Source organism: Lissotriton helveticus, chromosome 5_1, assembly GCF_964261635.1.
Source record: "Lissotriton helveticus chromosome 5_1, aLisHel1.1, whole genome shotgun sequence".
In the NCBI taxonomy this organism is placed as follows: domain Eukaryota; kingdom Metazoa; phylum Chordata; class Amphibia; order Caudata; family Salamandridae; genus Lissotriton; species Lissotriton helveticus.
In genome coordinates this window covers 225,942,874-225,970,313 of record NC_136065.1, presented here as the reverse complement: position 1 = coordinate 225,970,313, position 27,440 = coordinate 225,942,874, and the positions used below count along the sequence as shown (strand labels likewise).

The 27,440-nt window shown below is 48.2% G+C and overlaps 1 protein-coding gene across 1 annotated transcript in view; it reads right to left on the bottom strand.

The window, feature by feature from the left end:
* The window catches only part of ABCA2 (ATP binding cassette subfamily A member 2), a 693,258-nt gene that overhangs the window by 419,972 nt on the left and 245,846 nt on the right, over nucleotides 1–27,440 (bottom strand). Inside the window, exon 4 of the mRNA XM_078642051.1 lies at nucleotides 12,932–13,092. Coding sequence (XP_078498177.1) covers nucleotides 12,932–13,092 — 161 coding nt within the window. The remainder of the gene's footprint in view (nucleotides 1–12,931; nucleotides 13,093–27,440) is intronic.

The window sequence follows — 27,440 nt, the reverse complement described above, 5'->3', positions numbered from 1 at the left end:
TGCCCTAAGCCATGCTTCAAGGGCTTCAAACTGGGTTGGTCTAGGCAAGGGTCTCTTTGAGGTCATGACTGATTTCAATCGATGTAACACCTCTAATCTGAACGTCCCGTACTTCGGGAACGTCAGTTCCTCGTTTCCTTCAGTAATCTTACTCCACTCTGATATCCAAAGGATCGTATGCAACCCAACATTTACTGCCATATAACGAGCTGGCGTACCCTCCGGCGGGGCTTCTTCCCCTTCATACGATCCTCGCCTCTCTTTCTTAAACAGCGCTTTCAACCATTTAAAACACTTCATAATTATGCGCACAAAATTCAGCCTCGCTACTCTGTTTACTTCCTGATGACAATCCACCAATCCTGTCGCGGCTTTGCTAGCTTGGCCTATCACAGCGCGGTCTTTCTCCTGTCAGCCAATCACTTCGCGACCCTGTATGACGTGTTCGCTAGCTGGCCTATCACAGCGCGGTCTTTCTCCTGTCAGCCAATCACTGCGCGACACCACCTGACGTCTCTTTTCTCCGCTTCGCAGCAGCACCCCTCCTTTCTCAACTCGTCTCCCGGTTATGCATGCGTCCCATTCATACACTGAAAAAAATGACTACTTCCGACCAAGCGGTCACTTCTCTCGACTGTACGTCCACAGTCTATCTGTAATTGTCAACACAACTGACGAGATGTCTATCGTCTCTCTGATAGGTTACTTACACACACAGTAACTTCCGACCAGCGTCCGTTACTCACGCACTCACTCTTACGTTCCCCCTATCTCGGTCTCTCGGGTGATCAATGGTACCTCATGACCCCCATCACACTAGTTGACAATTACTCTGGGTGTCCGATACACCCGAACCACTTAAGCTCTCCTTGAACTTAAGATTTCCACCGGTTGCGCGCGCTCACAACCTGTTCCACAGTCACTCTACAGACATTCAACTCCGCCAGACATTGCAACATAGACACAATACAAAACACCGCAATCTAACACGCATAACCCTTTATACTCACTCTCGACCGATACTGCTGCTTTTTCTGTCTCACGTCATCCGGATCTTCATCTGCGGGCTGTTCCTCCGATCATCGATTTCTAGGGGCCTTGGGGTAAGCTAACCTGGCCTAGGTCACCGTCCTCAAGAAGGCAACCATCCTCTATAGCTACCAACTGAAAGGGCGAGACTTTGATCGATACCTTATATCTATTGATCCAAACCTCGATCTGGTCGACTGAACCTTTATTGCCTGTCTTGGAAGGAAACAGTACACCTATCTGCAAATTAGTTCACCCAAGAAAGGACTCTACTCTCAAAGATCACGGACAACTTCTAGGTTTCAAAAGTTTATTGTAAAGATATAATGAGCTGCAAATACAAGCATCTCAGAATGAGATTCACGAGATACACAGGTCCAATTACATACATGTGCTCTCGAAAAGCCCTCAGACGAGCAACAGAAATCACTAACACAAGTTCTAAAAATAGCAAAGCTATCAGCATAGACGCATATCTCTCCTTCATTTAGGTTGGAGGAAAACAAACACAGGTTAGGCGTCCCTACCCTGTTCTAGATGGTATCCCTACTTAACCAAATCCCAACCTAACAAAGGTGTCAGCAATGAATGACCCCCAAGGGAAGTCACCCACTCTAAGTCTCTTGGTGAAAACCTAAAGTTCTCCAGTCATGACCCCTCACTGCCTACCCATCCGCTCTCTAAAGGGTCCTCAGGTCTCTGCTCTAACTCCACCCAGGGGTGCTGTCCCTAATACAAAACAGTCAACAACATTTGAGACGCCCCTTGCGAAACGCCTCTCACGTGGTGCAACTTCAGGCTTTTTCCATGATGCTTTGTATTGGGCCTCAGACGTTAGAGTTGACCTTGCTTCTCAGTCTCTTCTCCGGCCCGCTGATACCCCTTAAACATTCCAGAACCCTCCTCCATGTCTGGGCCGTCCTCTGAACAGACCTCTATTCATTCACTTATAATTGGATCCCCCCTTTCCTGTTACAGACAGATATCTGCCGCCAAGAACCCAACTCTCATAGACTTCTAAAAAGGCTTGCAACATTTCTCAGCCCAGACATGTACGTGTAAATCAATGCTAAAACATTTCAGGCCTACAATATTTCACATTATGATTATAGCATTCAATTTCTTCATTTAATTAAAGCATGTTAAAACTCTTATTCTATTATTTAGAAAACATTACTCTAAATCATGGCCCATTAATGCAATGACCAAAACGTTAAACAATCTGTGTCGTGAAAAGAAACACCTTCCCTTTTAGCTCCAGCTCTGGCCCTGAGGCCTACCACGTTCTGCGTTTTACCACGGACCATCTTATATGTTAACAGCTACACGACATAGATTCAAAATAATCACGTCTAATAAAATCATATAATGTCACACATTTCTGTATTAATTCCACTTCTACTTAAATCTTTATATTAGCTATACATTTAGAATATAATTTCAGATACTATTAGCACTCATGGCATTTCTCTTCATGAATTATGCTCTCTATAGGTAAGTGTGATGTACTCATATATTTATCTCAGTTTGCGCTCTCTCAAAACCCTTAGACAAGACTGCAAAGAAGCCCGCTACCACCACCACTCTCGGCTGGTTGGCACCATGCCAGTGAAGGTTCAGCAGCGGTTAAAGGGCACGTTTTGGGTTGCTTCAACAGGTTGATCACCGGCGGAATGAATGACCATGGCCCCCCCTCTGGAAAGGCAGTTGAAAACCTGCAGGGAGCGAATAAACATTGCCTCGCTGCTGCATGTTCTGCAAACATGGATCCACAGAGCCTACAAGAGCATATACTGTCCTCACCTGTGCAATTCCCATTGTGGGCCCTCCCCTGGGGACCACTAATACCACTGCCTCCCCACGTGTAGACAGACCATTTTAGGATTCACTCAGGGCGCAGCTCCCATTTACTTTGGAAATTTAGAATTGATTTCTAATAGCAGGCATGAAGAAATCATAAGATATACACAGCAGACATCATGTGATCCACCCAAGTGTAAACAATTTGAAAAAAAGTTATCAATCCAATCCTGTACATCGAAGCCAATAGGCAATCTTTAACTTTTTATCCACCCCCTAGGCACGTAAGTTTTCCAGCCTGTGTACACTATGAAGTTATCTGGCACCGGCACTACCCTAGTCCTGGCACTTGCAACTCAGCGTTGCCGATAACCGCTGCAGAGTTGCCTCCAATAGAGGAATGTGTAAAGGAAACCATTAAAAAAGGGAGAAGCACAAATGTGACGTTTAAAAACTCCCTACGCCAGTCACTCAACTTATGACCATTTCCTGTCTAGGGCCAAGGTAATGTGCCCCACCCCCACCCCACACTAGGCAGCATGTTATCTATTGCAGAACTCCCTTTGCTGGAACAACTAATTTTGCCCCATTGCCATGACTGCTTTCAAGACAAGGCCAACAGCACAAAGTCATTAACCCACCAGGCTAGACCAGATCACAGAACATGAGCCAGGGCCACTCGACCACCTGGACACCCCTCATTACTGCTACAGACCTATAGGGCAAGCAGTGTCAGGAGGACTAAGATCGCAAGACTAGCGACAGTGCTTGTTAACCACAAGGCCAACCGTGTAAAGTACCACCCTCGCTGCCACAGACTCCGAGCGGGCAGTGCCATGGACTAGGAGTGAATCCTGGACCCACCAGCAGCAGGTGCAGCAGTGGTAAGTACCGCAGTCAAACCACTGCTTCAGCACTAATGCCACAGGGCTGGCATGGGCAGTGATCCACCTGGTCAGCAGTGCCAATTACGGATACCATTGAATCATTGGCCACAAATACTGCCAGGGCGGCACTGGCATAGCTACGGGATGGGCACCCCAGGCGGCACTATTTTGGGGGCGGCCTCGGGTCACTGGTGGCCAGTTGCGGCGGCCTTTATAATTTATTTGGGGACACTCACTGACATTACAGTAGTGTCAGTGGCCCCTAGTGCCGCGTGGCCGCCCCCCCCAAAACAGTACCGCCTGAGGCGGACTGCACTCACTGACATTACAGTAGTGTCAGTGTCTCCAAATAAATTATAAAGGCCGCTTCAATGGGCCACTAGTGCCGCGCGTGCAGCAGCGTTTCCGTTTGAAAGTGCAAGCGCACCAGATCTGCTTGTTGTACCTGCTCACTGCTGTCAATTGCTGCCGCGACGTACCGCTTTTGTGGTTGCTTGTGGTCCGTCCCAGGGCCGTCAATCATGTAGCGCGCGAGCGCTACCAATGAAGGCCCTGGGCATCATTTTGGCCAGCCATCGCGATGAGAACGTAGCAGTGACGCGTCACGTGCTTCACCACTACGCGCTCTCGTGAGGAGTCGATTCTGGGGCAGTGGCAGTGCTGGACGATTTGCTGGCTGCTGCAGCAGATGTGAACGAACCCTGCCATAGAAACCCTTGCAGGCTGGCTGCCACCACTGTGGAGTGTTGTGCTGCTGGACTCAGGCTGAATGAGGTAAGAGCTTAGAGCTAAACATTTTCAGAGGGGATATTTAATGAGTGGCAGAGTGGCAGCATATCTGCCAAGGATTCAGAGTGCTATGTGTGACATTTTCATAACTGTGTAATTATGAGTGACAACGACTAGGAGTGATACTTTCTCGCAAGCAAAATCAAGCACTGACGACGAGGGAAACCTACAAATATCAGAAATTACACCCATTTGAGAAACAAGACACTCCGAGACGTTCTTAAAATTGCAGAGCATCACAGCGACATTGTGGACTCCAGGGCCTCTCTGTCCCACGTGGGACCCAGCCCAAACAGTATTTGAGGCCCCAACAACATTCTTTTGTCAGCCTCCTGGTAGTGTTGCAGGGCAGACTGGCAGAAAAACAATAACATTGATTCCTCCCTTTGCCTACTGCCTTTGCCTACTGGGCCCCTGGATCCTCCAAGTGGCAAACAATCAATCAATCAAATCAGATTCTGCAGAGCATCACTCAGGGAACTCCAGGCCACTCTCTGTCCCAGGTGGGACGCAGCCCAGGATGCGAGCCCTCCACAGCACGGATCTCTCCGTCTTCACAGCTGCAGTGCCTAATTAAAACTACAAGTTCGTCGAAACAGTCCGCTGACTAGTCGGGGACAATGAGCATTGGGCAAGCCCCAGGCTAAGCCATACAGTCATGTCACATAGCTCAGAGCCGGCAGCCAGGGAGATGTAGTGCTCTCAACCAAATTATTAACATGAAGTGGTTACGGTCGGTGTGCCACCTTCTGGCTCCAGCCCTGCAGTCAGCAGCACAGATGAGCTCCCAGCCCGGCTGCCTAAGTATAGTAAGTTTTAAGAGTCTAGCTGTCAGCACAGAGAGTCAGTACTACCCCCTGACTGACTCGACAGCAGCACCACCGGGCTGCATTGATTGGGCAAGTCTCCGGCTAAAGCACTACAGAGCAGCAAGTGCTGTAATATTTCAAAAAGTAAGTCTTCACGTGGCTTGTCCCTGAACTACACAGTGTGTGACCTGAGTCCAGACAGAATAAGACTCTCACTGTGTGTGACTGCAGAGAACTTCTGTGTATCACAGAAGGGCAGGCGGCTGATACAGAGTGCGCGCTAAATTTATATACAGCAGTTTTAATAACAATCAGTGATATGATTAGTGCGCTCACACTCAGTCTCACTTACTTATATTTGCAGCAAGGTGGAGGGTGCGCCAGCCCGGACATTTCGATTTTTGGGCGACCTACAGCCCTGGCAGTGGAGTGTCCGCAACTAATCATCCAGCGGCAAACACGGTGCTCGGGCTTGTGCATTTAAAAATAAGCACATCACGTTTGTGCAGGTCCCCACTGCTTTAATGGGGGGACCATGATGTATGGTCATTTAAAGTCAGCTGTAGATAATGGATCCCTGAACAGTGTTATGTATGTGCGGAGGGGATTACCAGGTAATCGTTCATGCAGCTCCCTGATGGATGTCACATGTGGCTTTTCTGAGTCCCCAGATAGATCATGCAGTCTGTGTGTTCTCTTTTGTATTGCCAGTCACCCGTGTATTCAACTGTGTAGCCATGGACCGTTTCATGTATGTGCATGTATCTTGCATGATCGAGGTAACTATTAGCGGCGATACTACGTGTCTCTCGGATCTCTTTCAAGTGCTTGCCATCCTTTTTCCCCAGCACCCCTCCCCCCAGGGGCGGCAATCTGAGGGATAGCCCCGGGTTCCGCAAACTCTAGCTATGCCTCTGCCAGGGCCTCAAATAGCCAGCAGTGCACAGGACTGGTTCCAGTTTCACTGAACAGGTCCACAGTGCAGCGTACCATAAACAGAGCACAAGTACAGAGTAGCGTAGGGCACTCCGTGAACCAGCGGTCAGCACTGGAGCGCCACAATCGACAGCATCATTGCCACAGAGCACAAGGACTGACATTAGCAGTGAACCAGAGCGTCTTACAGGCAAAATACGACATTCAGACCACAGGATAGAAACACTGCCACAGACACATGCATTTGCCTCTCCACACCCTGTGTGCTTACCCTGCTTCTTTATCACAGTACCAAAGCCACCTGCCCTCTACCTTCGAAACCTCCAACCACTTTCTACCTACACCTGCAGGCACCAGAGGCATTAGAAGTAAGAGAATGACACCCCAGAGAGGCTAGAGGCGTACATCCAGAAGTAGAAAGAGATTAACCGAGGCCAACACCCACACAGGGAGATATCCACAGAGGCAAGAGGTATACATCCAGAGGTAGAAAGAGAGACACCATGGCCAAAACCCACACCGGGATGAGGCCAACACCCACCCCGGGAGGAGGCCAACACCCACACAGGGAGATGTCCACAGAGGCAAGAGGCATACATCCAGAGACAGAAGGAGTAACCGAAGCCAACACCCACACCGGGAGGAGGCCAACACCCACACCGGGAGGAGGCCAACACCCACACCGGGAGATGTCCATAGAGGCAGGAGGTATACATCCAGAGGTAGAAGGAGATTAACCGAGGCCAACGCCCACACCGGGAGGAGGCCAACACCCACACCGGGAGGAGGCCAACACCCACACAGGGAGATGTCCATAGAGGCAGGAGGTATACATCCAGAGGTAGAAGGAGATTAACCGAGGCCAACGCCCACACCGGGAGCCGGCCAACACCCACACCGGGAGGAGGCCAACACCCACACCGGGAGGAGGCCAACACCCACACCGGGAGGAGGCCAACACCCACACCGGGAGGAGGCCAACACCCACACCGGGAGGAGGCCAACACCCACAAAGGGAGGAGGCCAACACCCACAAAGGGAGGAGGCCAACACCCACAAAGGGAGGAGGCCAACACCCACAAAGGGAGGAGGCCAACACCCACACCGGGAGGAGGCCAACACCCACACCGGGAGGAGGCCAACACCCACACCGGGAGGAGGCCAACACCCACACCGGGAGGAGGCCAACACCCACAAAGGGAGGAGGCCAACACCCACAAAGGGAGGAGGCCAACACCCACAAAGGGAGGAGGCCAACACCCACACAGGGAGGAGGCCAACACCCACACAGGGAGGAGGCCAACACCCACACAGGGAGGAGGCCAAAACCCACACAGGGAGATGTCCACAGAGGCAAGAGGCATACATCCAGAGACAGAAGGAGTAACCGAAGCCAACACCCACACAGGGAGATGTCCACAGAGGCTAGAGGCATTCGTCACAGACGCCAATACTCAGAGGCAAAAGTACAAAACAGTAGAGGCAGAGCACAGGACCAATTAGCAACACCCACAGAGGCAAGAGGCTGACCCACAAGATGCATACATCTACAGAGGCCAGTATCCACCAAGAGGCATACACCAAAGAGGGCAGCACCTAAGGAGGCAAGAGCCATACATCCAAAAAACAAGCACCCCCCCCCCCCCCACCCAAAAAGCCAAACCAATATTCTCAGAGGGCAATCACCACCCGACACCCCCTCCAAAACAAAAACCACAATGCGGAGACACCAAAACACGGCAACATTGACATCACAGGCAAATGAAGAGCATTCACTAAGTGCAATAACCACGGAGATCAATACCTACTCACACACGCAAATATTGAGCACACATAGGAAGGGGAAACAAGCACAATAGGAAGAGGCCAACATTCATGGAACAATCAGCAAAACCCATATCCAGAGAGTCAAGAACAGAATATCCACAGACTGTGATTGGTCAATATACGAAGAATTTGACAGCTAAGGAGGCAAAATACTACACTTACTGAAGTCACACCAACATAAATAAAAGGCTGACACCTGCAGAGGAAGGCAATCACCAAGGTCGTCAACCATAGAGGCAGATACTTTCCAACTTAGACAGGCACCTGCCAGACCAGACACACCATTGCGAGAAACACAAGAAGAAAGACACTAAATGACTCAGGCAAAAACACTCAGAGCCCCTCCTTCCCACGACAGACATGCACTGAGGAAAAGACCAGCCTGCAGAGACTCATGGCCCAACAGTGACAGAGCAATGACGAGGCACAGGCGCTTCCCAAAACTCCAAGAGACCGACAGAAACACAGAACCACAGAGATAGACACCAAGACACACAGATATAAATTAATGAGAGATCGGAAGGGAATTTGTTGAAGCAAAGACACCGAAGGAGAGCAGGATTGTGGAGAGAAATGAAAAAGTGAGCAAATGGTAAGTTCAAAACAAAGTTCAAGTGATACAGGGACACAGAACTAGCAAAAAAAAAAAAAAGACTGGTGGAGAATAACAAACACGAATAAGCAAGACGTGGAGAGAGGAACGACCGAAAGAAGAGGACTAGCAGAAGAGTGAAGATATCAAAGAAGGTGATGAGTATGGGGGGAAGAAAGGAAATATTAATAGGATGAAGGAAACAGACCGAGACACACAGAGAGACCGAGCGAGAGACAGACAGACAGACAGACAGAGAGAGAGAGAGAGAGAGAGAGAGAGAGAGAGAGAGAGAGAGAGAAAGAAAGAGAGACAGAGAGGCAGAGACAGAGAGAGGGGGAGAGAGACAGACAGAGGGAGAGAGACAGACAGGGGAAGGAGGAAGAGATGGAGGAAGTGGGAGAGAGAGAGAGAGAGAGAAGGAAGGGAGTGAGAGAGAGGAGACCGGGGAAGGAGGGAGAGAAAGAGGAAGAGTGAGTGAGAGGGGGCAGAGAGAGAGAAAGGGAGGGAGACAGACAGATAGAGAGAGAGGGGGAGGGAGAGGGATAGATAGAGAGAGTGAGGGGGAGAGAGACAAAGAGAGAGGGGGAGGGAGACACACAGACAGACAGACAGTCTGGAGAGAGAGGGGAGAGTGGGAGAGGGAGAATTAGAGAGAGGGAGAGAGACACAGGGTGGGGAGGGAGAGAGAGAGAAAGAAAGAGACAGAGTGGGGCGGGAGAGATCGAGAGGAGAGAGAGGGAAAGCGAGAGAGAGAAAGAAAGAGAGACAGAGTGGGGCGGGAGAGATCGAGAGGGAAAGTGAGAGAGAGAGAGAGCGAGAGAGAGAGTGGGGGGGGAGAGAGATGGATAACGGAAAATGGAGGAACAGTTTCGCCGGGAGGAGATGGGGTGCAATAGTATGAGGGTAAATGAATGAGGAGATGAGCGCACAATGTACTGTGCTCTGTTCTCAGTCAAGTCAAAGCAGCAGTACCAGACGCAATGCAAGCTAGATCATTAAAATGCAAATACTAGACAATTTATATGTATTGGGCTTCCTTGCACTGAGGTCGCGGGAGAGAAGCGCCCCCCCCCCTCCCCCCCTTCTCACACCGACAGCAGATTCTCCCTTCTCTGGGCTTCAGCTTGATTTGTGTCTGGCAGTTTCCATTTCCAGGCCGCACTTGCAGGCTCCGCACTTGGCGAGCTTCTGCGTCTGCTTCTGCGTCTGCTTTGCTTTTCTGTCTTTGTGGAAGTTATTGCACAGAACGGGGCTCCTCTCTGTAGGGCGCCCCTTCTAGGGTGAGGAAAACCGAGTGAAGGAAACCGAGAAAGAATGGAAGACCAGAAGGCGAGAGGAGAAGAAAACAACCCGGTCTTTGTGGCTGTGTGAAAATCTTTCCAATGTACACATTATAGGCTGGGCCTCTAGAAATAAGCAGCTGCGGCAAATCAAATTATGTGGCACGGGCGACTAAATTATGTGGCAAGAAAATGCAAATAATGCAGCCATAGCGGTATCTTTTGTGGCATTATCAATTCATTTTTTGTCGTTTTCACACGTGTTAACACTGCCTGGGCACATTTTTCATCGCATTAGTATTAGATGAAAACCTACTACAGCAACACGCAACAGGAAAGTCGACCAGTTAACCTTTATAAAGGGCCTGCCACGGTCAATTCTAACATCAATATACATCCTTGAGACATACAAATAAAACTAGCATAAACTTAACACAATCTTGCCTCCATTGCATCCTAAGACACTGTTCTGGATTGTGATGCATGTATAGAGAATACAGTCTAGACAAGAAATGAAAAATTAATCCACCCAAAACAGAGAGAAATGTGAAAGTCCTTTGGCGCATTCACAAATACTACAAAAGCGTTCCTAAATCTCATTGATGGAAACCTAAATACCAAATCAATATCTACTCATCCCGCACAATAAAACACAAACAAACTATTAAATAATTGTTCCTCCCCAAAGGGCACTCACTTGAAGAAAGTGCCACAAGGACAGAACAGCTAAAAGACTATACAAATGTAATATCCTAACACATGAACAGTGTTTACACCTTCTTGCACTGCTAACAAGGGCTTTGCCCTCTAGCCATGAAAGAGGCCAGTTTTCTCTGGTAGCCAGTGGCTTGTCAAGATGATAGGAGACAGGTGGGCCACAGTACAGGCTTCTGTTACTGTCCATTTGCTGTGATATAGGGGTGGAGTGTGAAATACAGAGGGGTGAATCCAAATATAGTGGTGATGGGACATGGACCGGGAATGGTACTACTGTTGTGGATTTACAGGGTATCGGGCCCAGATATAGGGGCATACGGACAGATAGAGGTACATCACAACATATACAGGGTAAAAGGATCAACACAATGCTGGAACCAAATCCCGGGCACCTGGTCCACATACATGGGCAGGACAGGGAGGTTAGGCAGGCCCAGATACAGGGGTGTTTGACCAAATACAGGCGGGAAAGATGACAAGTGGCACTGGGCATGGATGCATCGCAGACGTCAAACTTCACAACTTCCATGAAAGGACTGCCTATAAAGAGCAAGGTCTCTTTGAAACATGCAACCTCTTTGTGGCCCAACAGCAAGGATCTGCAAACCTCCCTTCTGTTCAGCCACCAGGTGAGGAAGTGCTGTGACCATTCAAACCTCATCTCCAATCTGCCCACGCTTGGGCCTCTCCCTGTGAGACCACAAAAACAGAGACTACCACCCACTCAGCTGCCTTTACCAGCCCACAAAATAAAAAAAGAAACACAATATGCTTTACAATGTAAGGCACCCTCATTTCGCTGGAGGTGGGGAATTAAGAAAAGGGAGACAGAAATGAGCCATCAAAAGAAAATAAGAACATTAGTCCAGCAGCAGCATGGGATTTAACTATGGTAATCTCTTCTCATAAGAGTTGATGAATGATCTTAAAGGTCCTGGAGTGGAAGAAACACAGAGTGTTAGTGCTTTATCTGGGATAAATACCATAGCACTGGTATAAGGCGGCTGACTGGGAGGGCAGCACTTAAAAGTCAGAGGGAACCGTCTTGTGATTTACTTTGAAAAGGGTAATGGAAATATAGGCCTGATAGAAAGGCGAGTTCCAAGCTCTTTGAATTATCCATTGTTTTTAACAATATAATCTTTTCAGAACGGTGCTCCGATGCATTTCGGGCATGAATCGCCCTTTCTCAAGGAGCCCTGGGTCCCCACCACCACGATCTGTGGCAGCTGGATGACGTCAGACCCCACTGTGTTGAAGACATCCTGCAGTTTGTTGATGACGGGAATCAGCGCCTCCATGACGGCGGCAGGAATGAATGGGGGCTGATAGCGGCAGGAATGAATTGGGGCTGATAGCGGCGCTGCTCTCCAGCACTCAACACAGTGGGGTCTGAAGTCATCCAGCTGCCACAGATCGTGGTGGTGGGGACCCAGGGCTCCTTGAGAAAGGGCGATTCATGCCCGAAATGCATCGGAGCACCGTTCTGAAAAGATTATATTGTTAAAAACAATGGATAAGGAAATTAAAAAAACACGAAGGTTAACATTTGATGAACACCAAATAAATATACTTCAAAACATAGTGGAGTCTGTCTTTGACGAACCCTAGTGGAGTGCCCACAGCAGGGATGTGTACATAATTCATGAACACACTCATTCTAAGATTATTCACCAGGGTAAATGGACGGTTACGCCTCCTGCAGGAGCACCCATACATAAGTAAACCTCTCAATTAACCCTCCAAAACATAAACCTAACTAAGCTGTGCAGCGCACCTACTGAATTTTTACTCAATGGTTAGAGAGGCAGACCCTGATGCAGAGGACTAGCCCGGGACCAGGGTTCAATTCCCCGCCTCGGCGGGTCTTGAGCTCAAAAATTCCACTGACCTGATAATTCTCGCCTCGGTGCCTATTCTAATCCTGGAGTCCCACTCTGCAACTCTGGGCAATAGCTTGCTTAATCTCCACAACGGCCCCCACAACGCTAAGGATGCCTGGCCTCCACCTTGGGGGTGCCCAGGAGTGGACACCTCACAGGGAAAGCCAGGATGGGTTCCACAGCGGTATTCGTACAAGCGCCTTGAGACCTTTGCGGGTGAGTAGTGCGCTATACAAGTATCAATTTTACATTTTTCATCCCAAAACACAGTTTGGAAATCACCAAAAGAACAAGCAATCTTAAAGAATACAATTAAAGAAATTAAGCCAAACCGTAAACTCCTACTTCTTTCCATTGCTGACCAGCCACCTCCTCCTACCTTTCTGACTGTCGGCATTCCCCAAGGAGTACGGATCGCTGCCCAGAGACTCAAGGTGCCTTCGGAGGGAATGCAGCTCATCATCAAGCCCAGGTCGGTCTGGATCAAACAGGTTGCTCTCTTCCACAACCTCATTTATCCGTTCCAACAGCTGGGTTACCCTAGAGAAGGACAAAGATGGCTCTGTCAATGTCAACTCCTGGTCAAGAAAAGGAAGAAGTCACGTAGAACACCCAAATATTTCTTGAAAACAGAATATATTACTCGCATTTTGATTAAAATATAGGTCCGCTCTGTTTTGGAAGAAAGGTCCGTAGGATTCAACTCAATGGACCAACTATTGCTCAACAATCAATTCAAGCAAAGAAAAAATGGCAGACTCACTAAACACTGGTGTGTGGGCATGCAATGAGAATGGTATGAATGCAGTCTATAATTACTGTTATTAGACCAATTCGTATGCTTGGACGTTGAAAGATACTCTTCGTAATTTTCTGAATAACTGTGCTGCTTCTTTCAGTTTGGGATTTTCTTACGATTCATCCATGCAGTTTAAACATTAGTTAAGTTACTGACCAGTGATCTGGTCAATAAAACTCGTAATCAGTCTCTTTTCCTCTTATTGTAGCCCTAATCGTGGTTCGGCCCAAAGGGAAGGCAAAGCAAGTAATCTGCTTCATTGATGTCCGCGCTCTGGAAACCTTGGCTTATTGATTGGAGTCCAGAGGGTAACCATCCACAGCAGCGTACAAGCCTTCAACAGTGACTGCTGTATCCAAATGTAACCACGGAGCCTGTCGGTCTTTGGTTTCCACTGTTCTGTTGCACACTCTTCTTTGGCTACCAAAGATAGCTTACTGGCTAGTGGCTACAGATTATTTTACAATATGGATGATTATCTGAGCCGGCTGCCATAAATGTTCGAAGAGATTCTCAATTTGCGATTAGCAATTAGCGAATCGCAAATTGAGAATGCAATTTCAAGGGTGCAAGGGTGTCAAAAGGACACCCTGTTGCACCCCTGAAATAAGCATGGGTGCACATGTGGCACACATTCATGCCCTAAGGGCATGTATGTGCGTCACATGGCACTTTGAAAAATGCAAAAAAGTGCATTTTTCTAAAGAAATTGCAAATTACCACCAACTTGAAGTTGGTGGTAATTTGCGATTTCTTAAGGCGAAATTGCACTTTTTTTGTGCTTCTTACATTGCATTTAATGAATCGCAAAATTTGCAATTCCTTAAATGCAATCGCAAAATAAGGAATCGCAAATTTTGCGATTCCTTATTTTGCACGCAGATTTGCTTCATACATACCATTTAGCAAAAATGCGAATCGCAATGAACGCATTTGTGCTCGATACATATGGCCCCAACTCTGAGTCTTTCAAGACAAAGTCAAAGCAGAAAACAAAAGGTTTATGGCACAGCAAACACGTGTCTTCCCCCCCCCCCCCACCATAATTGGCCTTTCAGGCTGGGGCTTCTTCAGGGCGTGGAGAATTCATAAATTGGGGTTCCTTAAATGGTTAAAAAACAATTTCTCGAAATGATGGACCTTCTCGTATTCTAATAGCGAAGTGTTTCTGCATTCATTGTCCGGAGAAATCTTCAGTCGGCGCACGCCCTCCCCCTAAGCAGGGCCGGCTTTAGGCCGGCACGACGGTGGGTGGCCCTGAGTTTTCAAATATATTTTGGATTTATAAGCGCCTGCTGCAGAGTTCCTTGGGTTCAGCAATCTTCAGGTAACAATACAATGTCAAGATAACTCTGGTGGTTAATGGGCCTGCTGGAGAGAGATTGGAGTTCTGTCTACTGGAAGTTTCGACTCCTCATAAAGTTGCACAGAGGGTTAATTGGCTTGATGCACAGCCATGCAGATCACAAAAGTGCATATCATGTAGGTATTTCAGTGGATTACTGCTTTTGTCAGAGATGTTTTTTGTTACTTGCAGTTTATAAAATCACAATCCTAATACGGCACAGTTAGCTATTAACTGTCATCAAAGAGCTGCAAGCAAACTGCAAGAGATAGATAACGCCCAATGGAGGAGCATAGCCCTACTGCTTCAACAGCAAGCTGAATACAAAAAAAAACCAACATTCATTTTATTTTTTGTATTTAGCACGAGGTGAAGCCAGGTTAGGTTAGGGTCGGGAGGGGCTGTGCCTCCATGACCCAGAGGCAGGAGGAGTGGCGGCTGCAGCTTAAGTGTGCATGACGGTAAGGTCAGCTGCCGCGGACCAGGCAAACCGTCATGCACACTTGCATGTTCTCCACAGGCTGAATTGCATAGCCTGGGTGGAGAACATGCACAGCCTCCCAGTCCCTCTCCAAGCGCCAAACCACAGCGCTCAGACCAATCACAACGCGGCTGTAACGCAACGCTGAAACGCTGCTGTAAGGCAGCATCGTGGCTAGAGGATTCTGGGAGGCTGTGCTTTCTGCTGCCGGAGAAGAAGACGGAGAAGAGGCAGTAAGTAATCAATTGATTTATTTTTATTCACGCCCCTCCGCTTTACCCCTCCCACCCCCATTCGATAGCAGCCGCTACTGGCAAGACCACTAGAATTATATAAAAGAGAAAAACCAAATTATACGTCAGGGTTGAGTAAATTATTTGGCAAGGAAAGGCAAATTATGCAGTATAATGCGGCATACATTGTAATAGTATTATTTCATTATTTTGTTAAATTTACACTTTTTACCACTGTGGGCATTGGCTGCACCTCATTAGTACCAGTTTAACCAGCTGCAGGTCACCCGCAATGGCGGAGGAGCATCGCCCCACTGGCACAGAGCCAGCAGCTGAAAACTAAAATTATATTTTATTTTTGTTTTATTTTTCAACTGCTGGCTGAGCAAACATATGCAGGGAGAGGCGGGCCATGGGAGGGGGGAGGAGTGGTAGGTGCTAAGTTAAGTGCGCATGTCAGTTTGGCCGGCTGTCTTAGGCTGGTGAAACCGACATGCGCACTTAAGTTTCCCCAATCCGGCTGTATTGCACAGCCAGGTTGGAGAAACAGCAGACTCCAAGTGCCTGAGAAAGTGTTAATCCATCTTACTAAGGCCAATCCTCATGATTGAGAACAGCGCGGGGATTGGAGGAGATATTTGTGATGCTGTCCCAGGGAATGCTGGGACCAGGTACTGGAAGCAGAGGCGTGCGAGGCAGCTGCCAGCACCAGGTAAGTCTTAATTGTTTTTATTTTTAATGCTTCCACTCCATCCCCCTCGGCACTCCCTCGCGCCTTCTCCACCCGCCCAAGCACTCTGTATCCGCCGCCACTGAGTTTAACACCCAAATAGCACGAAGCAACAGAAAGATGACCACTCAACTTTTGCAAAGGGCCTTTCACTGCACAGCAACAGGTGTTACTGCATTTTAATAACTTTTGAACCGTTTAAGTTGGAAACAAGTTTTTTGTTAAAATCTTCAGATTTTGCAGGAGATGATGAATTATGTGGCAAATGCACCAAACCTATATTAATGTGAAAAAAGCTGCAGCTGCATAATCACATATTTCCAGCAGCCCTGGGTGTAGGTAACAGCACTATGATTTTTCCCCCGTACCTTTCATTATCCTAATATTGCTAAAAACGTATCTTTAGGGCAATAATCAATTGTTATTAGTAAGGCATACCCAAACCACAGTGTTGCGTTTTAAAGCCTGAGTTTGTATTCCTCCAGACCAAGCACTCTTAATCTATACTGCCCACCAGTATGGATGAAATGTGACACCTGCACCTTGTAGTCCCTTGTCTTTTAAAATATTTCTTATGCACTGATTAACACACATGATGCATTGTCTCTGTATAATGTGAGTGTGTGATGTAAAGGGCTCCGATACTCTACCTACACTGGTTGAGTAGCACTATAAAAACACAAGAAATGCATTTGAGAGAGAGTGATTATGGAGACTTTAGCGGCACTATTGAGCAGTGCTTTAAATGGGCCGGTACTGTCCGGTACGAAGTACCAGCACTTTTTAGGTCTCGGAACTGCGAACAGATTGCGAAGCAATCTGTCGTTCCGAGACTCTATTGCAATCATTCTGGCTTTCAAGGAGTCAAGGGAGACAGACAAGTGAGGTGCACGCCCAACCTTGGAACTGGGATCAGGTCGCGCGCGCCTCCTGTCTCCCATGGCTCCTTGGAAGCAGACTCACACGCACGCACACACATACAGACCCCCCCCCTCGCCGCACATACACACACTCACACACATACAGAACATCCCCCCCTCGCCCCCTACCCCCCGTCGCCGCAGCGCATGCACACATAGAGACCCCCCCCCTTCCTACCTCGTCTCGGCGTGTCTTTGCGCTCCATGGTGACGTTCGCCAAATGAGGGTGAGCACTTGACAGACTGTCTTGCACAAGGATGGGCAGGTGCACAGTCGTCTACAGGCCCCCAACAAGTCACCGAGCGCCTAAGGAGGGGCACCCTCTTTCAACAGGACACACCGGCTTGCCCCAGTCGCGTGCCGTCCCTGCCTCTCAGATTGCGTGCCAGTGCTCGCGTGCAGCCGCCGTTCACGGCTGCGCGCGCCCCCCGCAGCTGAGGCAGAAGCGGGTTGCTTTGCTAATTGTGCCGGTGCTTTCTGGTGCTTAGCACCGGCACTTACCTATCAGGGCCGGGTCTACGTGTCTACTGCATGTCACATTTATTCACATGCTATTTATTACCTCACTGACTGTTGTTCTGGATGTCTCCCGACTCCTGGTGAAGAAGAGTGACGCCTGAGCGCCGGCTCTGCTGCTCCCGTGGCGCTGCTGCTTAGTGCTACAATATTTACTCTTTTTACCCCTGCTGGCTGCAGTAATTGAAATACCAGCACCCTCGTGGAGTGGATGTCATGTCCTTGGCATAAGGCTCAGGAATGCGGTTCGGGGGGGATCAGGGGGCTGGGGGGGGGGGGCACAACAAGGTATACCAAGCCTCAGGGTTGAAATATATACAACTATTAATACCTTTATCATGCCTAAGACTCTTTGGTTTGTTGACTGGAACAGTCTAGGATTTAAAGCGCTGAGTGCTATATTCGGGCTGATGCTCTGGGGCTGACTCACCCTGGTTGTACTGGGTGTCACTAGCCTGGGCATGGCCCGACAAAACAGCCAATAAAGCTATGGGCGGGAGAATGGGCTCTAGGTCACAACGGGAGGGTCGCTCTACTTGATGATGCAAGGGGAACTTTAAACAAAGGTTACTGACCAGCATAACAGCGAGCGTCAGGCTGTTTAAATAGTAGTACAGACCCCTGTACAGACGCACGTTTGGCAGTATTGGAAAACAGACAATAGCGCTTCCCTTACCGGCAGCAGTAACGAGGCATTCTGGTGACAACCAACACGTCTGATTGCAAGTAGGTTCCATGCACACGTACACCACCACTGCCATGCACACACAGACACCACCACTGCCATGCACACACGCACACAACCACTGCCATGCACACACGGACACCACCACTGCCATGCACACACGCACACCACCACTGCCATGCACACACGCACACCACCACTGCCATGCACACATGCACACCACCACTGCCATGCACACACGCACACCACCACTGCCATGCACACACGCACACCACCACTGCCATGCACACACAGACACCACCAGCTGAGTGCAGAGTGCAGAGTAGTGAGTGCAGAGTAGTGAGTGCAGAGTAGTGAGTGCAGAGTGCAGAGTAGTGAGTGCAGAGTGCAGAGTAGTGAGTGCAGAGTAGTGAGTAGTGAGTGCAGAGTAGTGAGTAGTGAGTGCAGAGTAGTGAGTAGTGAGTGCAGAGTAGTGAGTAGTGAGTGCAGAGTAGTGAGTGCAGAGTAGTGAGTAGTGAGTGCAGAGTAGTGAGTGCAGAGTAGTGAGTGCAAAGTAGTGAGTAGTGAGTGCAGAGTAGTGAGTGCAGAGTAGTGAGTGCAGAGTAGTGAGTGCAGAGTGCAGAGTAGTGAGTGCAGAGTAGTGAGTAGTGAGTGCAGAGTAGTGAGTAGTGAGTAGTGAGTGCAGAGTAGTGAGTGCAGAGTAGTGAGTGCAGAGTAGTGAGTGCAGAGTAGTGAGTAGTGAGTGCAGAGTAGTGAGTAGTGAGTGCAGAGTAGTGAGTAGTGAGTGCAGAGTAGTGAGTGCAGAGTAGTGAGTGCAGAGTAGTGAGTGCAGAGTAGTGAGTGCAGAGTAGTGAGTAGTGAGTGCAGAGTAGTGAGTAGTGAGTGCAGAGTAGTGAGTAGTGAGTGCAGAGTAGTGAGTGCAGAGTAGTGAGTGCAGAGTAGTGAGTGCAGAGTAGTGAGTGCAGAGTAGTGAGTGCAGAGTAGTGAGTGCAGAGTAGTGAGTGCAGAGTAGTGAGTAGTGAGTGCAGAGTAGTGAGTAGTGAGTGCAGAGTAGTGAGTAGTGAGTGCAGAGTAGTGAGTAGTGAGTGCAGAGTAGTGAGTGCAGAGTAGTGAGTGCAGAGTAGTGAGTGCAGAGTAGTGAGTGCAGAGTAGTGAGTAGTGAGTGCAGAGTAGTGAGTAGTGAGTGCAGAGTAGTGAGTAGTGAGTGCACAGTAGTGAGTGCAGAGTAGCGAGTAGTGAGTGCAGAGTAGTGAGTAGTGAGTGCAGAGTAGTGAGTGCAGAGTAGTGAGTAGTGAGTGCAGAGTAGTGAGTAGTGAGTGCAGAGTAGTGAGTAGTGAGTGCAGAGTAGTGAGTAGTGAGTGCAGAGTAGTGAGTAGTGAGTGCAGAGTAGTGAGTGCTGAGTAGTGAGTGCAGAGTAGTGAGTAGTGAGTGCAGAGTAGTGAGTGCAGAGTAGTGAGTGCAGAGTAGTGAGTGCAGAGTAGTGAGTAGTGAGTGCAGAGTAGTGAGTAGTGAGTGCAGAGTAGCGAGTAGTGAGTGCAGAGTAGTGAGTAGTGAGTGCAGAGTAGTGAGTGCAGAGTAGTGAGTGCAGAGTAGTGAGTGCAGAGTAGTGAGTGCAGAGTACAGAGTAGTGAGTGCAGAGTAGTGAGTGCAGAGTAGTGAGTGCAGAGTAGTGAGTGCAGAGTAGTGAGTGCAGAGTAGTGAGTGCAGAGTAGTGAGTGCAGAGTAGTGAGTGCAGAGTAGTGAGTGAGTGCAGAGTAGTGAGTGCAGAGTAGTGAGTGAGTGCAGAGTAGTGAGTGAGTGCACAGTAGTGAGTGAGTGCACAGTAGTGAGTGAGTGCAGAGTAGTGAGTGCAGAGTAGTGAGTGCAGAGTAGTGAGTAGTGAGTGCAGAGTAGTGAGTGCAGAGTAGTGAGTGCACAGTAGTGAGTGCAGAGTAGTGAGTAGTGAGTGCAGAGTAGTGAGTGCAGAGTAGTGAGTGCAGAGTAGTGAGTGCACAGTAGTGAGTGCAGAGTAGTGAGTGCAGAGTAGTGAGTGCAGAGTAGTGAGTGCAGAGTAGTGAGTGAGTGCACAGTAGTGAGTGAGTGCAGAGTAGTGAGTGAGTGCACAGTAGTGAGTGAGTGCAGAGTAGTGAGTGCAGAGTAGTGAGTGCAGAGTAGTGAGTGCAGAGTAGTGAGTGCAGAGTAGTGAGTGCAGAGTAGTGAGTGCAGAGTAGTGAGTGCAGAGTAGTGAGTGCAGAGTAGTGAGTAGTGAGTGCAGAGTAGTGAGTAGTGAGTGCACAGTAGTGAGTGAGTGCACAGTAGTGAGTGAGTGCACAGTAGTGAGTAGTGAGTGCACAGTAGTGAGTAGTGAGTGCACAGTAGTGAGTAAGTGCACAGTAGTGAGTAGTGAGTGCACAGTAGTGAGTGAGTGCACAGTAGTGAGTAGTGAGTGCACAGTAGTGAGTAGTGAGTGCACAGTAGTGAGTAGTGAGTGCACAGTACTGAGTGCACAGTAGTGAGTAGTGAGTGCACAGTAGTGAGTAGTGAGTGCACAGTAGTGAGTAGTGAGTGCACAGTAGTGAGTAGTGAGTGCAGAGTAGTGAGTAGTGAGTGCACAGTAGTGAGTAGTGAGTGCACAGTAGTGAGTGAGTGCACAGTAGTGAGTGAGTGCACAGTAGTGAGTAGTGAGTGCAGAGTAGTGAGTAGTGAGTGCAGAGTAGTGAGTAGTGAGTGCAGAGTAGTGAGTAGTGAGTGCACAGTAGTGAGTAGTGAGTGCACAGTAGTGAGTAGTGAGTGCACAGTAGTGAGTGAGTGCACAGTAGTGAGTGAGTGCACAGTAGTGAGTAGTGAGTGCACAGTAGTGAGTGAGTGCACAGTAGTGAGTAGTGAGTGCACAGTAGTGAGTAGTGAGTGCACAGTAGTGAGTGAGTGCACAGTAGTGAGTAGTGAGTGCACAGTAGTGAGTGCACAGTAGTGAGTAGTGAGTGCACAGTAGTGAGAGTAGTGAGTGCAGAGCAGTGAGTGCAGAGTAGTGAGTAGTGAGTGCAGAGCAGTGAGTGCAGAGCAGCGAGTGTGCAGGGTGAACAATTCCAATCCATACCACATAATTCCATTACACACCACATGCATACACTCCATAACACATGGCTAAAAGACATTGCCATTTACAATGCCATTAGCTCTAACTCAAATAAATCCGAGACCTATTGCATTTCCAATGCTTGTTTATTTTGGGAGGGAGAGTACTGGTGCTTCTCAAGAGACATGCAATACCTTTAATTGGAGAGTACCGACACTTCTTATAAATAAGCAGGTACTATCTGATACAGAGTACCTGCAATTCAATTTTTTCATTTCAAGCACTGCTGTTGAGGGTGGTAGTGAGGGAATTTGTGGAGGAGGTGGCCGTTAGGGGGCGCCGGCAAGCGTTGTCGCATTGAGCGCCACCAGCGCTAAAGCCGGCCCTGCCTGTAAGAACAACACACTGAGATGCACGTGGAATGTTCTGCGCAGGCGCGGGCTTAGGCGCCATGCCTTTGCGCAGAGCTCGCACACCCACAGTCGGGCGGATATGCTTGGCAGGCATACTTTGAAAGGTTGCACAACAAACAGATCAGCCACATGGCCCAGTTCGAGGCGCTGGTCTCCAGTTGAACTTCCTTTCCACAGTGAAATGCTCGGAACTGGCTTCCATGACGGAGAAGCCGACACCCGAGGTTGGACTTGGTGTCGTCACTCTGTGGTTGGCGGGCGGGGAGTTCCACAGTGTGTGCAATCAGAATACAAAATGCACAGAGGGTGAAAGAGCTCAAACGTGTCATCAGTTTGCACCAGATCGCAGTTAAGATGTGGGTAAGCAAGGTTGTCAGGTGATGGAAAAGGAGCCTTTGGGGCGGTGGAGTGAAGATTACCAAGATAAGGCCTCAGTTACCTCCAGGCGAATCCCATGCCTCCCCCCCCCCCCACACCACACACACACACACCCTCTTCCTGTTTCATCTCTACCAAACATGCTGGGTGTAGCAGCATCCAAAGTTATCGCATTAACGAATATGCGAACTTCCGGTCTCTCGAGGTCATTTGTGCAGACACTTTCTAAAAGACAGAGCTAAAATCCAGGCTAGAGCTCAATTATATCAGCGCATCTGTGCAACAGTGTCAATGTGCAAGTGTCCTTTCGGCAGGCTGAGCTTGGAGCACGCAAAACTGAAACACAAAGGGTGCTGGTGATCAAGAATGACACAGAAAATAGATTGTTCCATGGCCAGAGGAGAGTGACAGAAAACCCCGTTTTGCTTACATCTTTCAGACAACGAGTCAAGAAATGTCTAATGACTATAGGGACTGGTGAAACTGATGATGGGGTCCCTTAAGTCAAGCTCATACGAAGTTTCACATCCACCCTTCCATCAAAAGCACTGTGGTGGTTTTTGGGACACCTGGGCGATGCAAGGGGCAGACATAAGATGTTCCAAATTTGACATGTTTGCAAAATAATCCACACCACTCCTTCCTTGTAGTTTGCTTTAGATGGACAGAGTAATACGAAATGTAATATCTACTGATAGCAACTAGCATGCCCACCCTGCCACACCAAGAAGTAATTCGAACCCAAGAGCAGCTGTCAAGTGATCACCCATAAGTGTGCCCAGAAGTGAGCACCTATGGATGCCCCTCTAGAGTACCCTGGCCACATACACTTGTGCCAAAGTCAAAGTTTGAAAATCCAAAGGTTTTATTGTCAGATCCCCTCAGTGCAGGAGGCCATGCAACCACAATAAGGGTACTGAAGTTACATGTGGGTCACTATGCATCTAAGAGGAGGGCATGCACTCCAGTGAGGGCCCTGAGCCTTTGATAGGGTCACTATGCATCAGGGAGGGCAGGCACGTCAAGGAAGGGTTCCAAGGCTTCACTTGGATTGTTATGCATCGAGCATGGAGCAATGCATTCCCAGCAGGGTCCAGAGGCCTCCTTTGGGTCCCTATGCAGCAGGCAGGAGGATATATACTCCTGATAAGGGCCCTAGCCTTTGATTGGGTCACTATTCATGAAGGAGGGAACGCTCTCCAAGAAGGGTCCCAAGGCTTTACTTGGGTTGCCATGCATTGAGTAGGAGGGCATGCATTCCTAAGAAGGGTCCTGATGCTGTGTTTGGAGTGCATACCCTCCTGGTTGGTGCATAGTGACTCAGTGAGGGCCCTGAGCCTTTGATAGGGTCACTATGTATCAAGGAAGGCAGGCACGTCAACGAAGGGTCCCAAGCCTTCACTTGGGTTGCAATGCATCGAGCAGGAGGGCATACATTCTCAAGAAGGGTCGTGAGGCCTCGTTTGAGTCATTATGCACCAGGCAGGAGGGTATGCACTCCCAAAGGGCTTCAAGGCTACACTCTCATCATTAATATTATGCGTCAATACTCCCAGTAGGGGGCCAGTGGCTACATTTGGGTCACCATGTATTGAGCATGAAGGCAGGCCATATCGATAACGGCCCCAAGACTACACGTGGGTCTCTCTTAATTCAGCATGGTCTATCACCTTCCAGCCCCCTGCCCCCACCTCCTATGCCCGCGTCTAGACTGCTAAGGGTACCCTTGCCCTCGGCTTCTGGCCTCCACAGACCATGCTCACCCTCCATGTCTCCTCCAGGGCTTCCCCTCACAAACCCTCCAGGCTAAGTGACGTCAGGAGAAAGGATTTCATTACTGTAATGTGGCCCGACATGACGTCTCCAGAGGGGCCCAGAGTATGTACAAACTCAGGTGTGCTATCGATTCTAAGGTCAGAGAGGGGTCAGCGCGGCAGGGCACCTCTGGCACTGGAGGAAGGGGGGGTGGGGGGGCGGGATCCTGCGAGTGCTGCATCGGACCACATTGCATCATATCTCCCAGTGCACAAGGCCGAGGAACAAATTAAAGCAGTGGCATAACGAAACTTGAGGGGGGGTCCCTGCAAAGTACAGGAAGCCCCCACCCGCCCCACCACCTACTACCTTTGCTGAAGGCCCAGCGCCTTCGGGGGCTTTTGTTAGGCCGCTGAATTGAAGGGCAGCCGAACTGCCAGGGAAATGCACAGCAAAAAAGCAGATTTAGGTTGTTGGGTTTAGTGCCAGCGGCAGAACCCACCATCTGCTCCTGGGGAGAATGCAATACCTACAGGGGTTCAGGGCAGGAGCTTCCAATGCTTCTGCAAAACGAGCCCTGCATCCAAGCGGCGTTTTATTAGTGCTCAACTCGAATCTCCAAAAGGGACCAAAAATAAATAAATAAATAAATAAAGACAGGTAAACTTGCTGTACCCAGGGACTGGATTTCAGAAGGACTGGACTTCAGAAGTACTGTCCAAAGGAGTACTGGTCACAAAACGGACCCATTTGGAGAATGGCCTTACACCCGTTATTATAAAAAACTAAATAAAAAAAATACACTCTCAACACGCCTCTGACCGCATTCAGCGTTGTGAAATACAAAAAATATGTGCGGTAACCTGATTAAACACAAACTTGTGCGTCATTGCACATATTATTGTAGTCGTAAAACTGCCCGTTAATCAGTTTTATTACACATGTGGTGGAGTCAAACGGTATAATTGCATGATAAATATGAGGACTTTAATCACCAAAGGTTAAGCAGAAACGCGCCCAAAGATCTAGAAAAACTGGATGACTGTTGCTGCATGTTAAATCACCTTTTTGCAGAAAACTAAACATACGGACGCAACATCCAGCAGCAATGTCTTTGCTGCAACAGGTATTTCCAATGTGTGAGAATTTTAACTCCATATTCTTCTGCACCCCTACACTAGAAAAGAAACAACTAGGCAACCAAAATACCTCATGGAACCAATAAGAGAATATAGTGAAGGTATAAACTCCTTGTATGAGAAAAACAAGTGTTTATCCGGAGCCATTATTCTATGTATAGACAGCTAGATTCATCAAAGACCCGTTTTGCGAGTCTTTAATAGCGATTCATAAGGGATCGCTATGAAGGACTTGCAAAACGGGATTCATGTAGGAATTGCAAAAAATATTGCGATTCCTACATCTTCCTTATTTGCGATTAGCAAATTGCTAATCGCAAATAAGGAATAACGCCCCATTCATTCCTATGGGCCTAATAGGAATGAATGGGGAGTTATTCCTTATTTGCGATTAGCAATTTGCTAATCGCAAATAAGGAAGCGATTTCAAGGGTGCCAGGGGTGTCCAAAGGACACCCTGTAGCACCCCTGAAAAGCAAATGTAACCAGATGTTGCGCACACACATGTCCAAAGGACATGTGTGTGTGTGTAACATACCACTCAGAAAAATGCACTAAAGTGCATTTTTCTGAGTTTTCGCTATTTACCACGAAGTTACAATTCGTAGTAAATAGCGGCTGGATTTTGCGAATTCGCATATTTTAAAAGTTTCATGAATTGCATTTAAGGAATCTCAAATAGAGATTCCTTAAATTCAATTCCTCGCAAATATGCGATTTCGGTAATAGCGTTTTTTGCATTTGGGATGATGAATCCCAAATGCAAAAATTGCGCTCGCAAAGGGCGAGATTCTGCGAATATGACCCTTTGCGAGCCGATTTTACGTTCATGAATCTAGCTGAGAGTCACGAGGACTGAGGAAAAGAGAACCACAGCCTTGTTTAATCGTGAATTCTGCTGCTGCTGATGTCTGAAAACTCTGTTAGATTTGATGCCCGGGAATCTAATCTGAAAACCTTTTCCATGAATTGGGCCCATTCCAGATTCCTGGCGCACAGGCCCAAGGTGCGATCCTGTGCAATTTTACACGGTTAGGGAATCTGTAAAATGTCACCAAACCTTTTCCTCTCCTACACCCTTTGTTAAAAATCGAGGTATTTCATGTACTTCCGACACTTCATGAAGCCCGTGCAGGTGGCACACGAATGGTTACATTATGCCGTGAAAAACGTCTGTGAATCCGTTATGCTATCAAGTATACTGACATTGCAGTGTTAGATCAAATGTATCTTCAGGTAAAAAGCGTGCACACTTCACACCGCCTGGTCTAGCCCCAGGTCTAGGTCTTTTCCTGGACACAACTCAATACCCGAGCCTCAAGGTTCGTCTTTCTATTCAAGCAGGGTAGTTAGTCGGGTTAAGTGAGAAAGGTGCCCCACGAGCTTCTCTGGGGCCTGGAACTTTATTTACTCAACTATGTGTCTGGATTTCAGCAGCTTAGGGCGCGCGGACTTCCTAAGGCCTGGAGCGTCCGACGTTGGCCCCGTAAGACCAGCTGTTTGGGACACCCAAATAAAATACACTTATCTACAAGGACTATAAATTGAAAATAATTATTTAGTCCCTAGTCGTGTTTCAGTACTTAATTTGTAAAGAAATAAGTGCCATCATGTGGCAGACTGTCATGAGTGCTGGTGTTGACTATGAAGTGCCGGTGCACAGCACCGGAAACCACCGGCTCAAATTAAGCACTGTAAAACACAGCATGTATCCGGCTTTTCATAGCCTTCAGTTAACGGTCTCATCATGCCTTGGCCCTAGGGCTTCTTCTGAGCATGTGATTGCAGTGCACTGACCGATCTGTATTTTCACTCGAACACCACAAGGAGTCCCACTCCGATAACTGTGGATATATATACATTGGTGTTTTAGGGCGAGAGTGTAATTCCTCCAATAGTTTTCTGAATAGCTTCCAAGTAAAACATAAGCAGAGATAACCTTTAGGGCACTCACTCACTCACTGACAATTCTGAAAAGATGGAGGAGACATCTCACAGGAGACCTTTTAGGTTAACACCAATACCCAAAGAACATTGATGGGAAGGAAATGCCCTGCGGTGTTATCTCTCCTTGAGCTTCCCGTAATAGAGGGTGGGCACCGAAGAGTATTAGATACATTTATTATGCGGTAAGGGAGCACCTAATGATGGGGCGGATTATACTAAATTATGCGGCAAGGGCAAATTACTATAATTGTAATAATAATATATAATATGATATTAAGTATAATATATATTTTTAACATTACAAGTTATAAAATGTACTTGCATTCCGAGTGCATTATGGGACATTGATGCTAGCAAGCCCCGACCCACTAGGCTGGGCGTCCCTCTTCTTCATCAAAGGTCATTTGGAAAGGTTTAATGGGATGCCCGCGGATGCATTTAACTTGCTAGAGAGGATTATGCGCAGTTTGTGCCACTGCTCACTGGAGGCT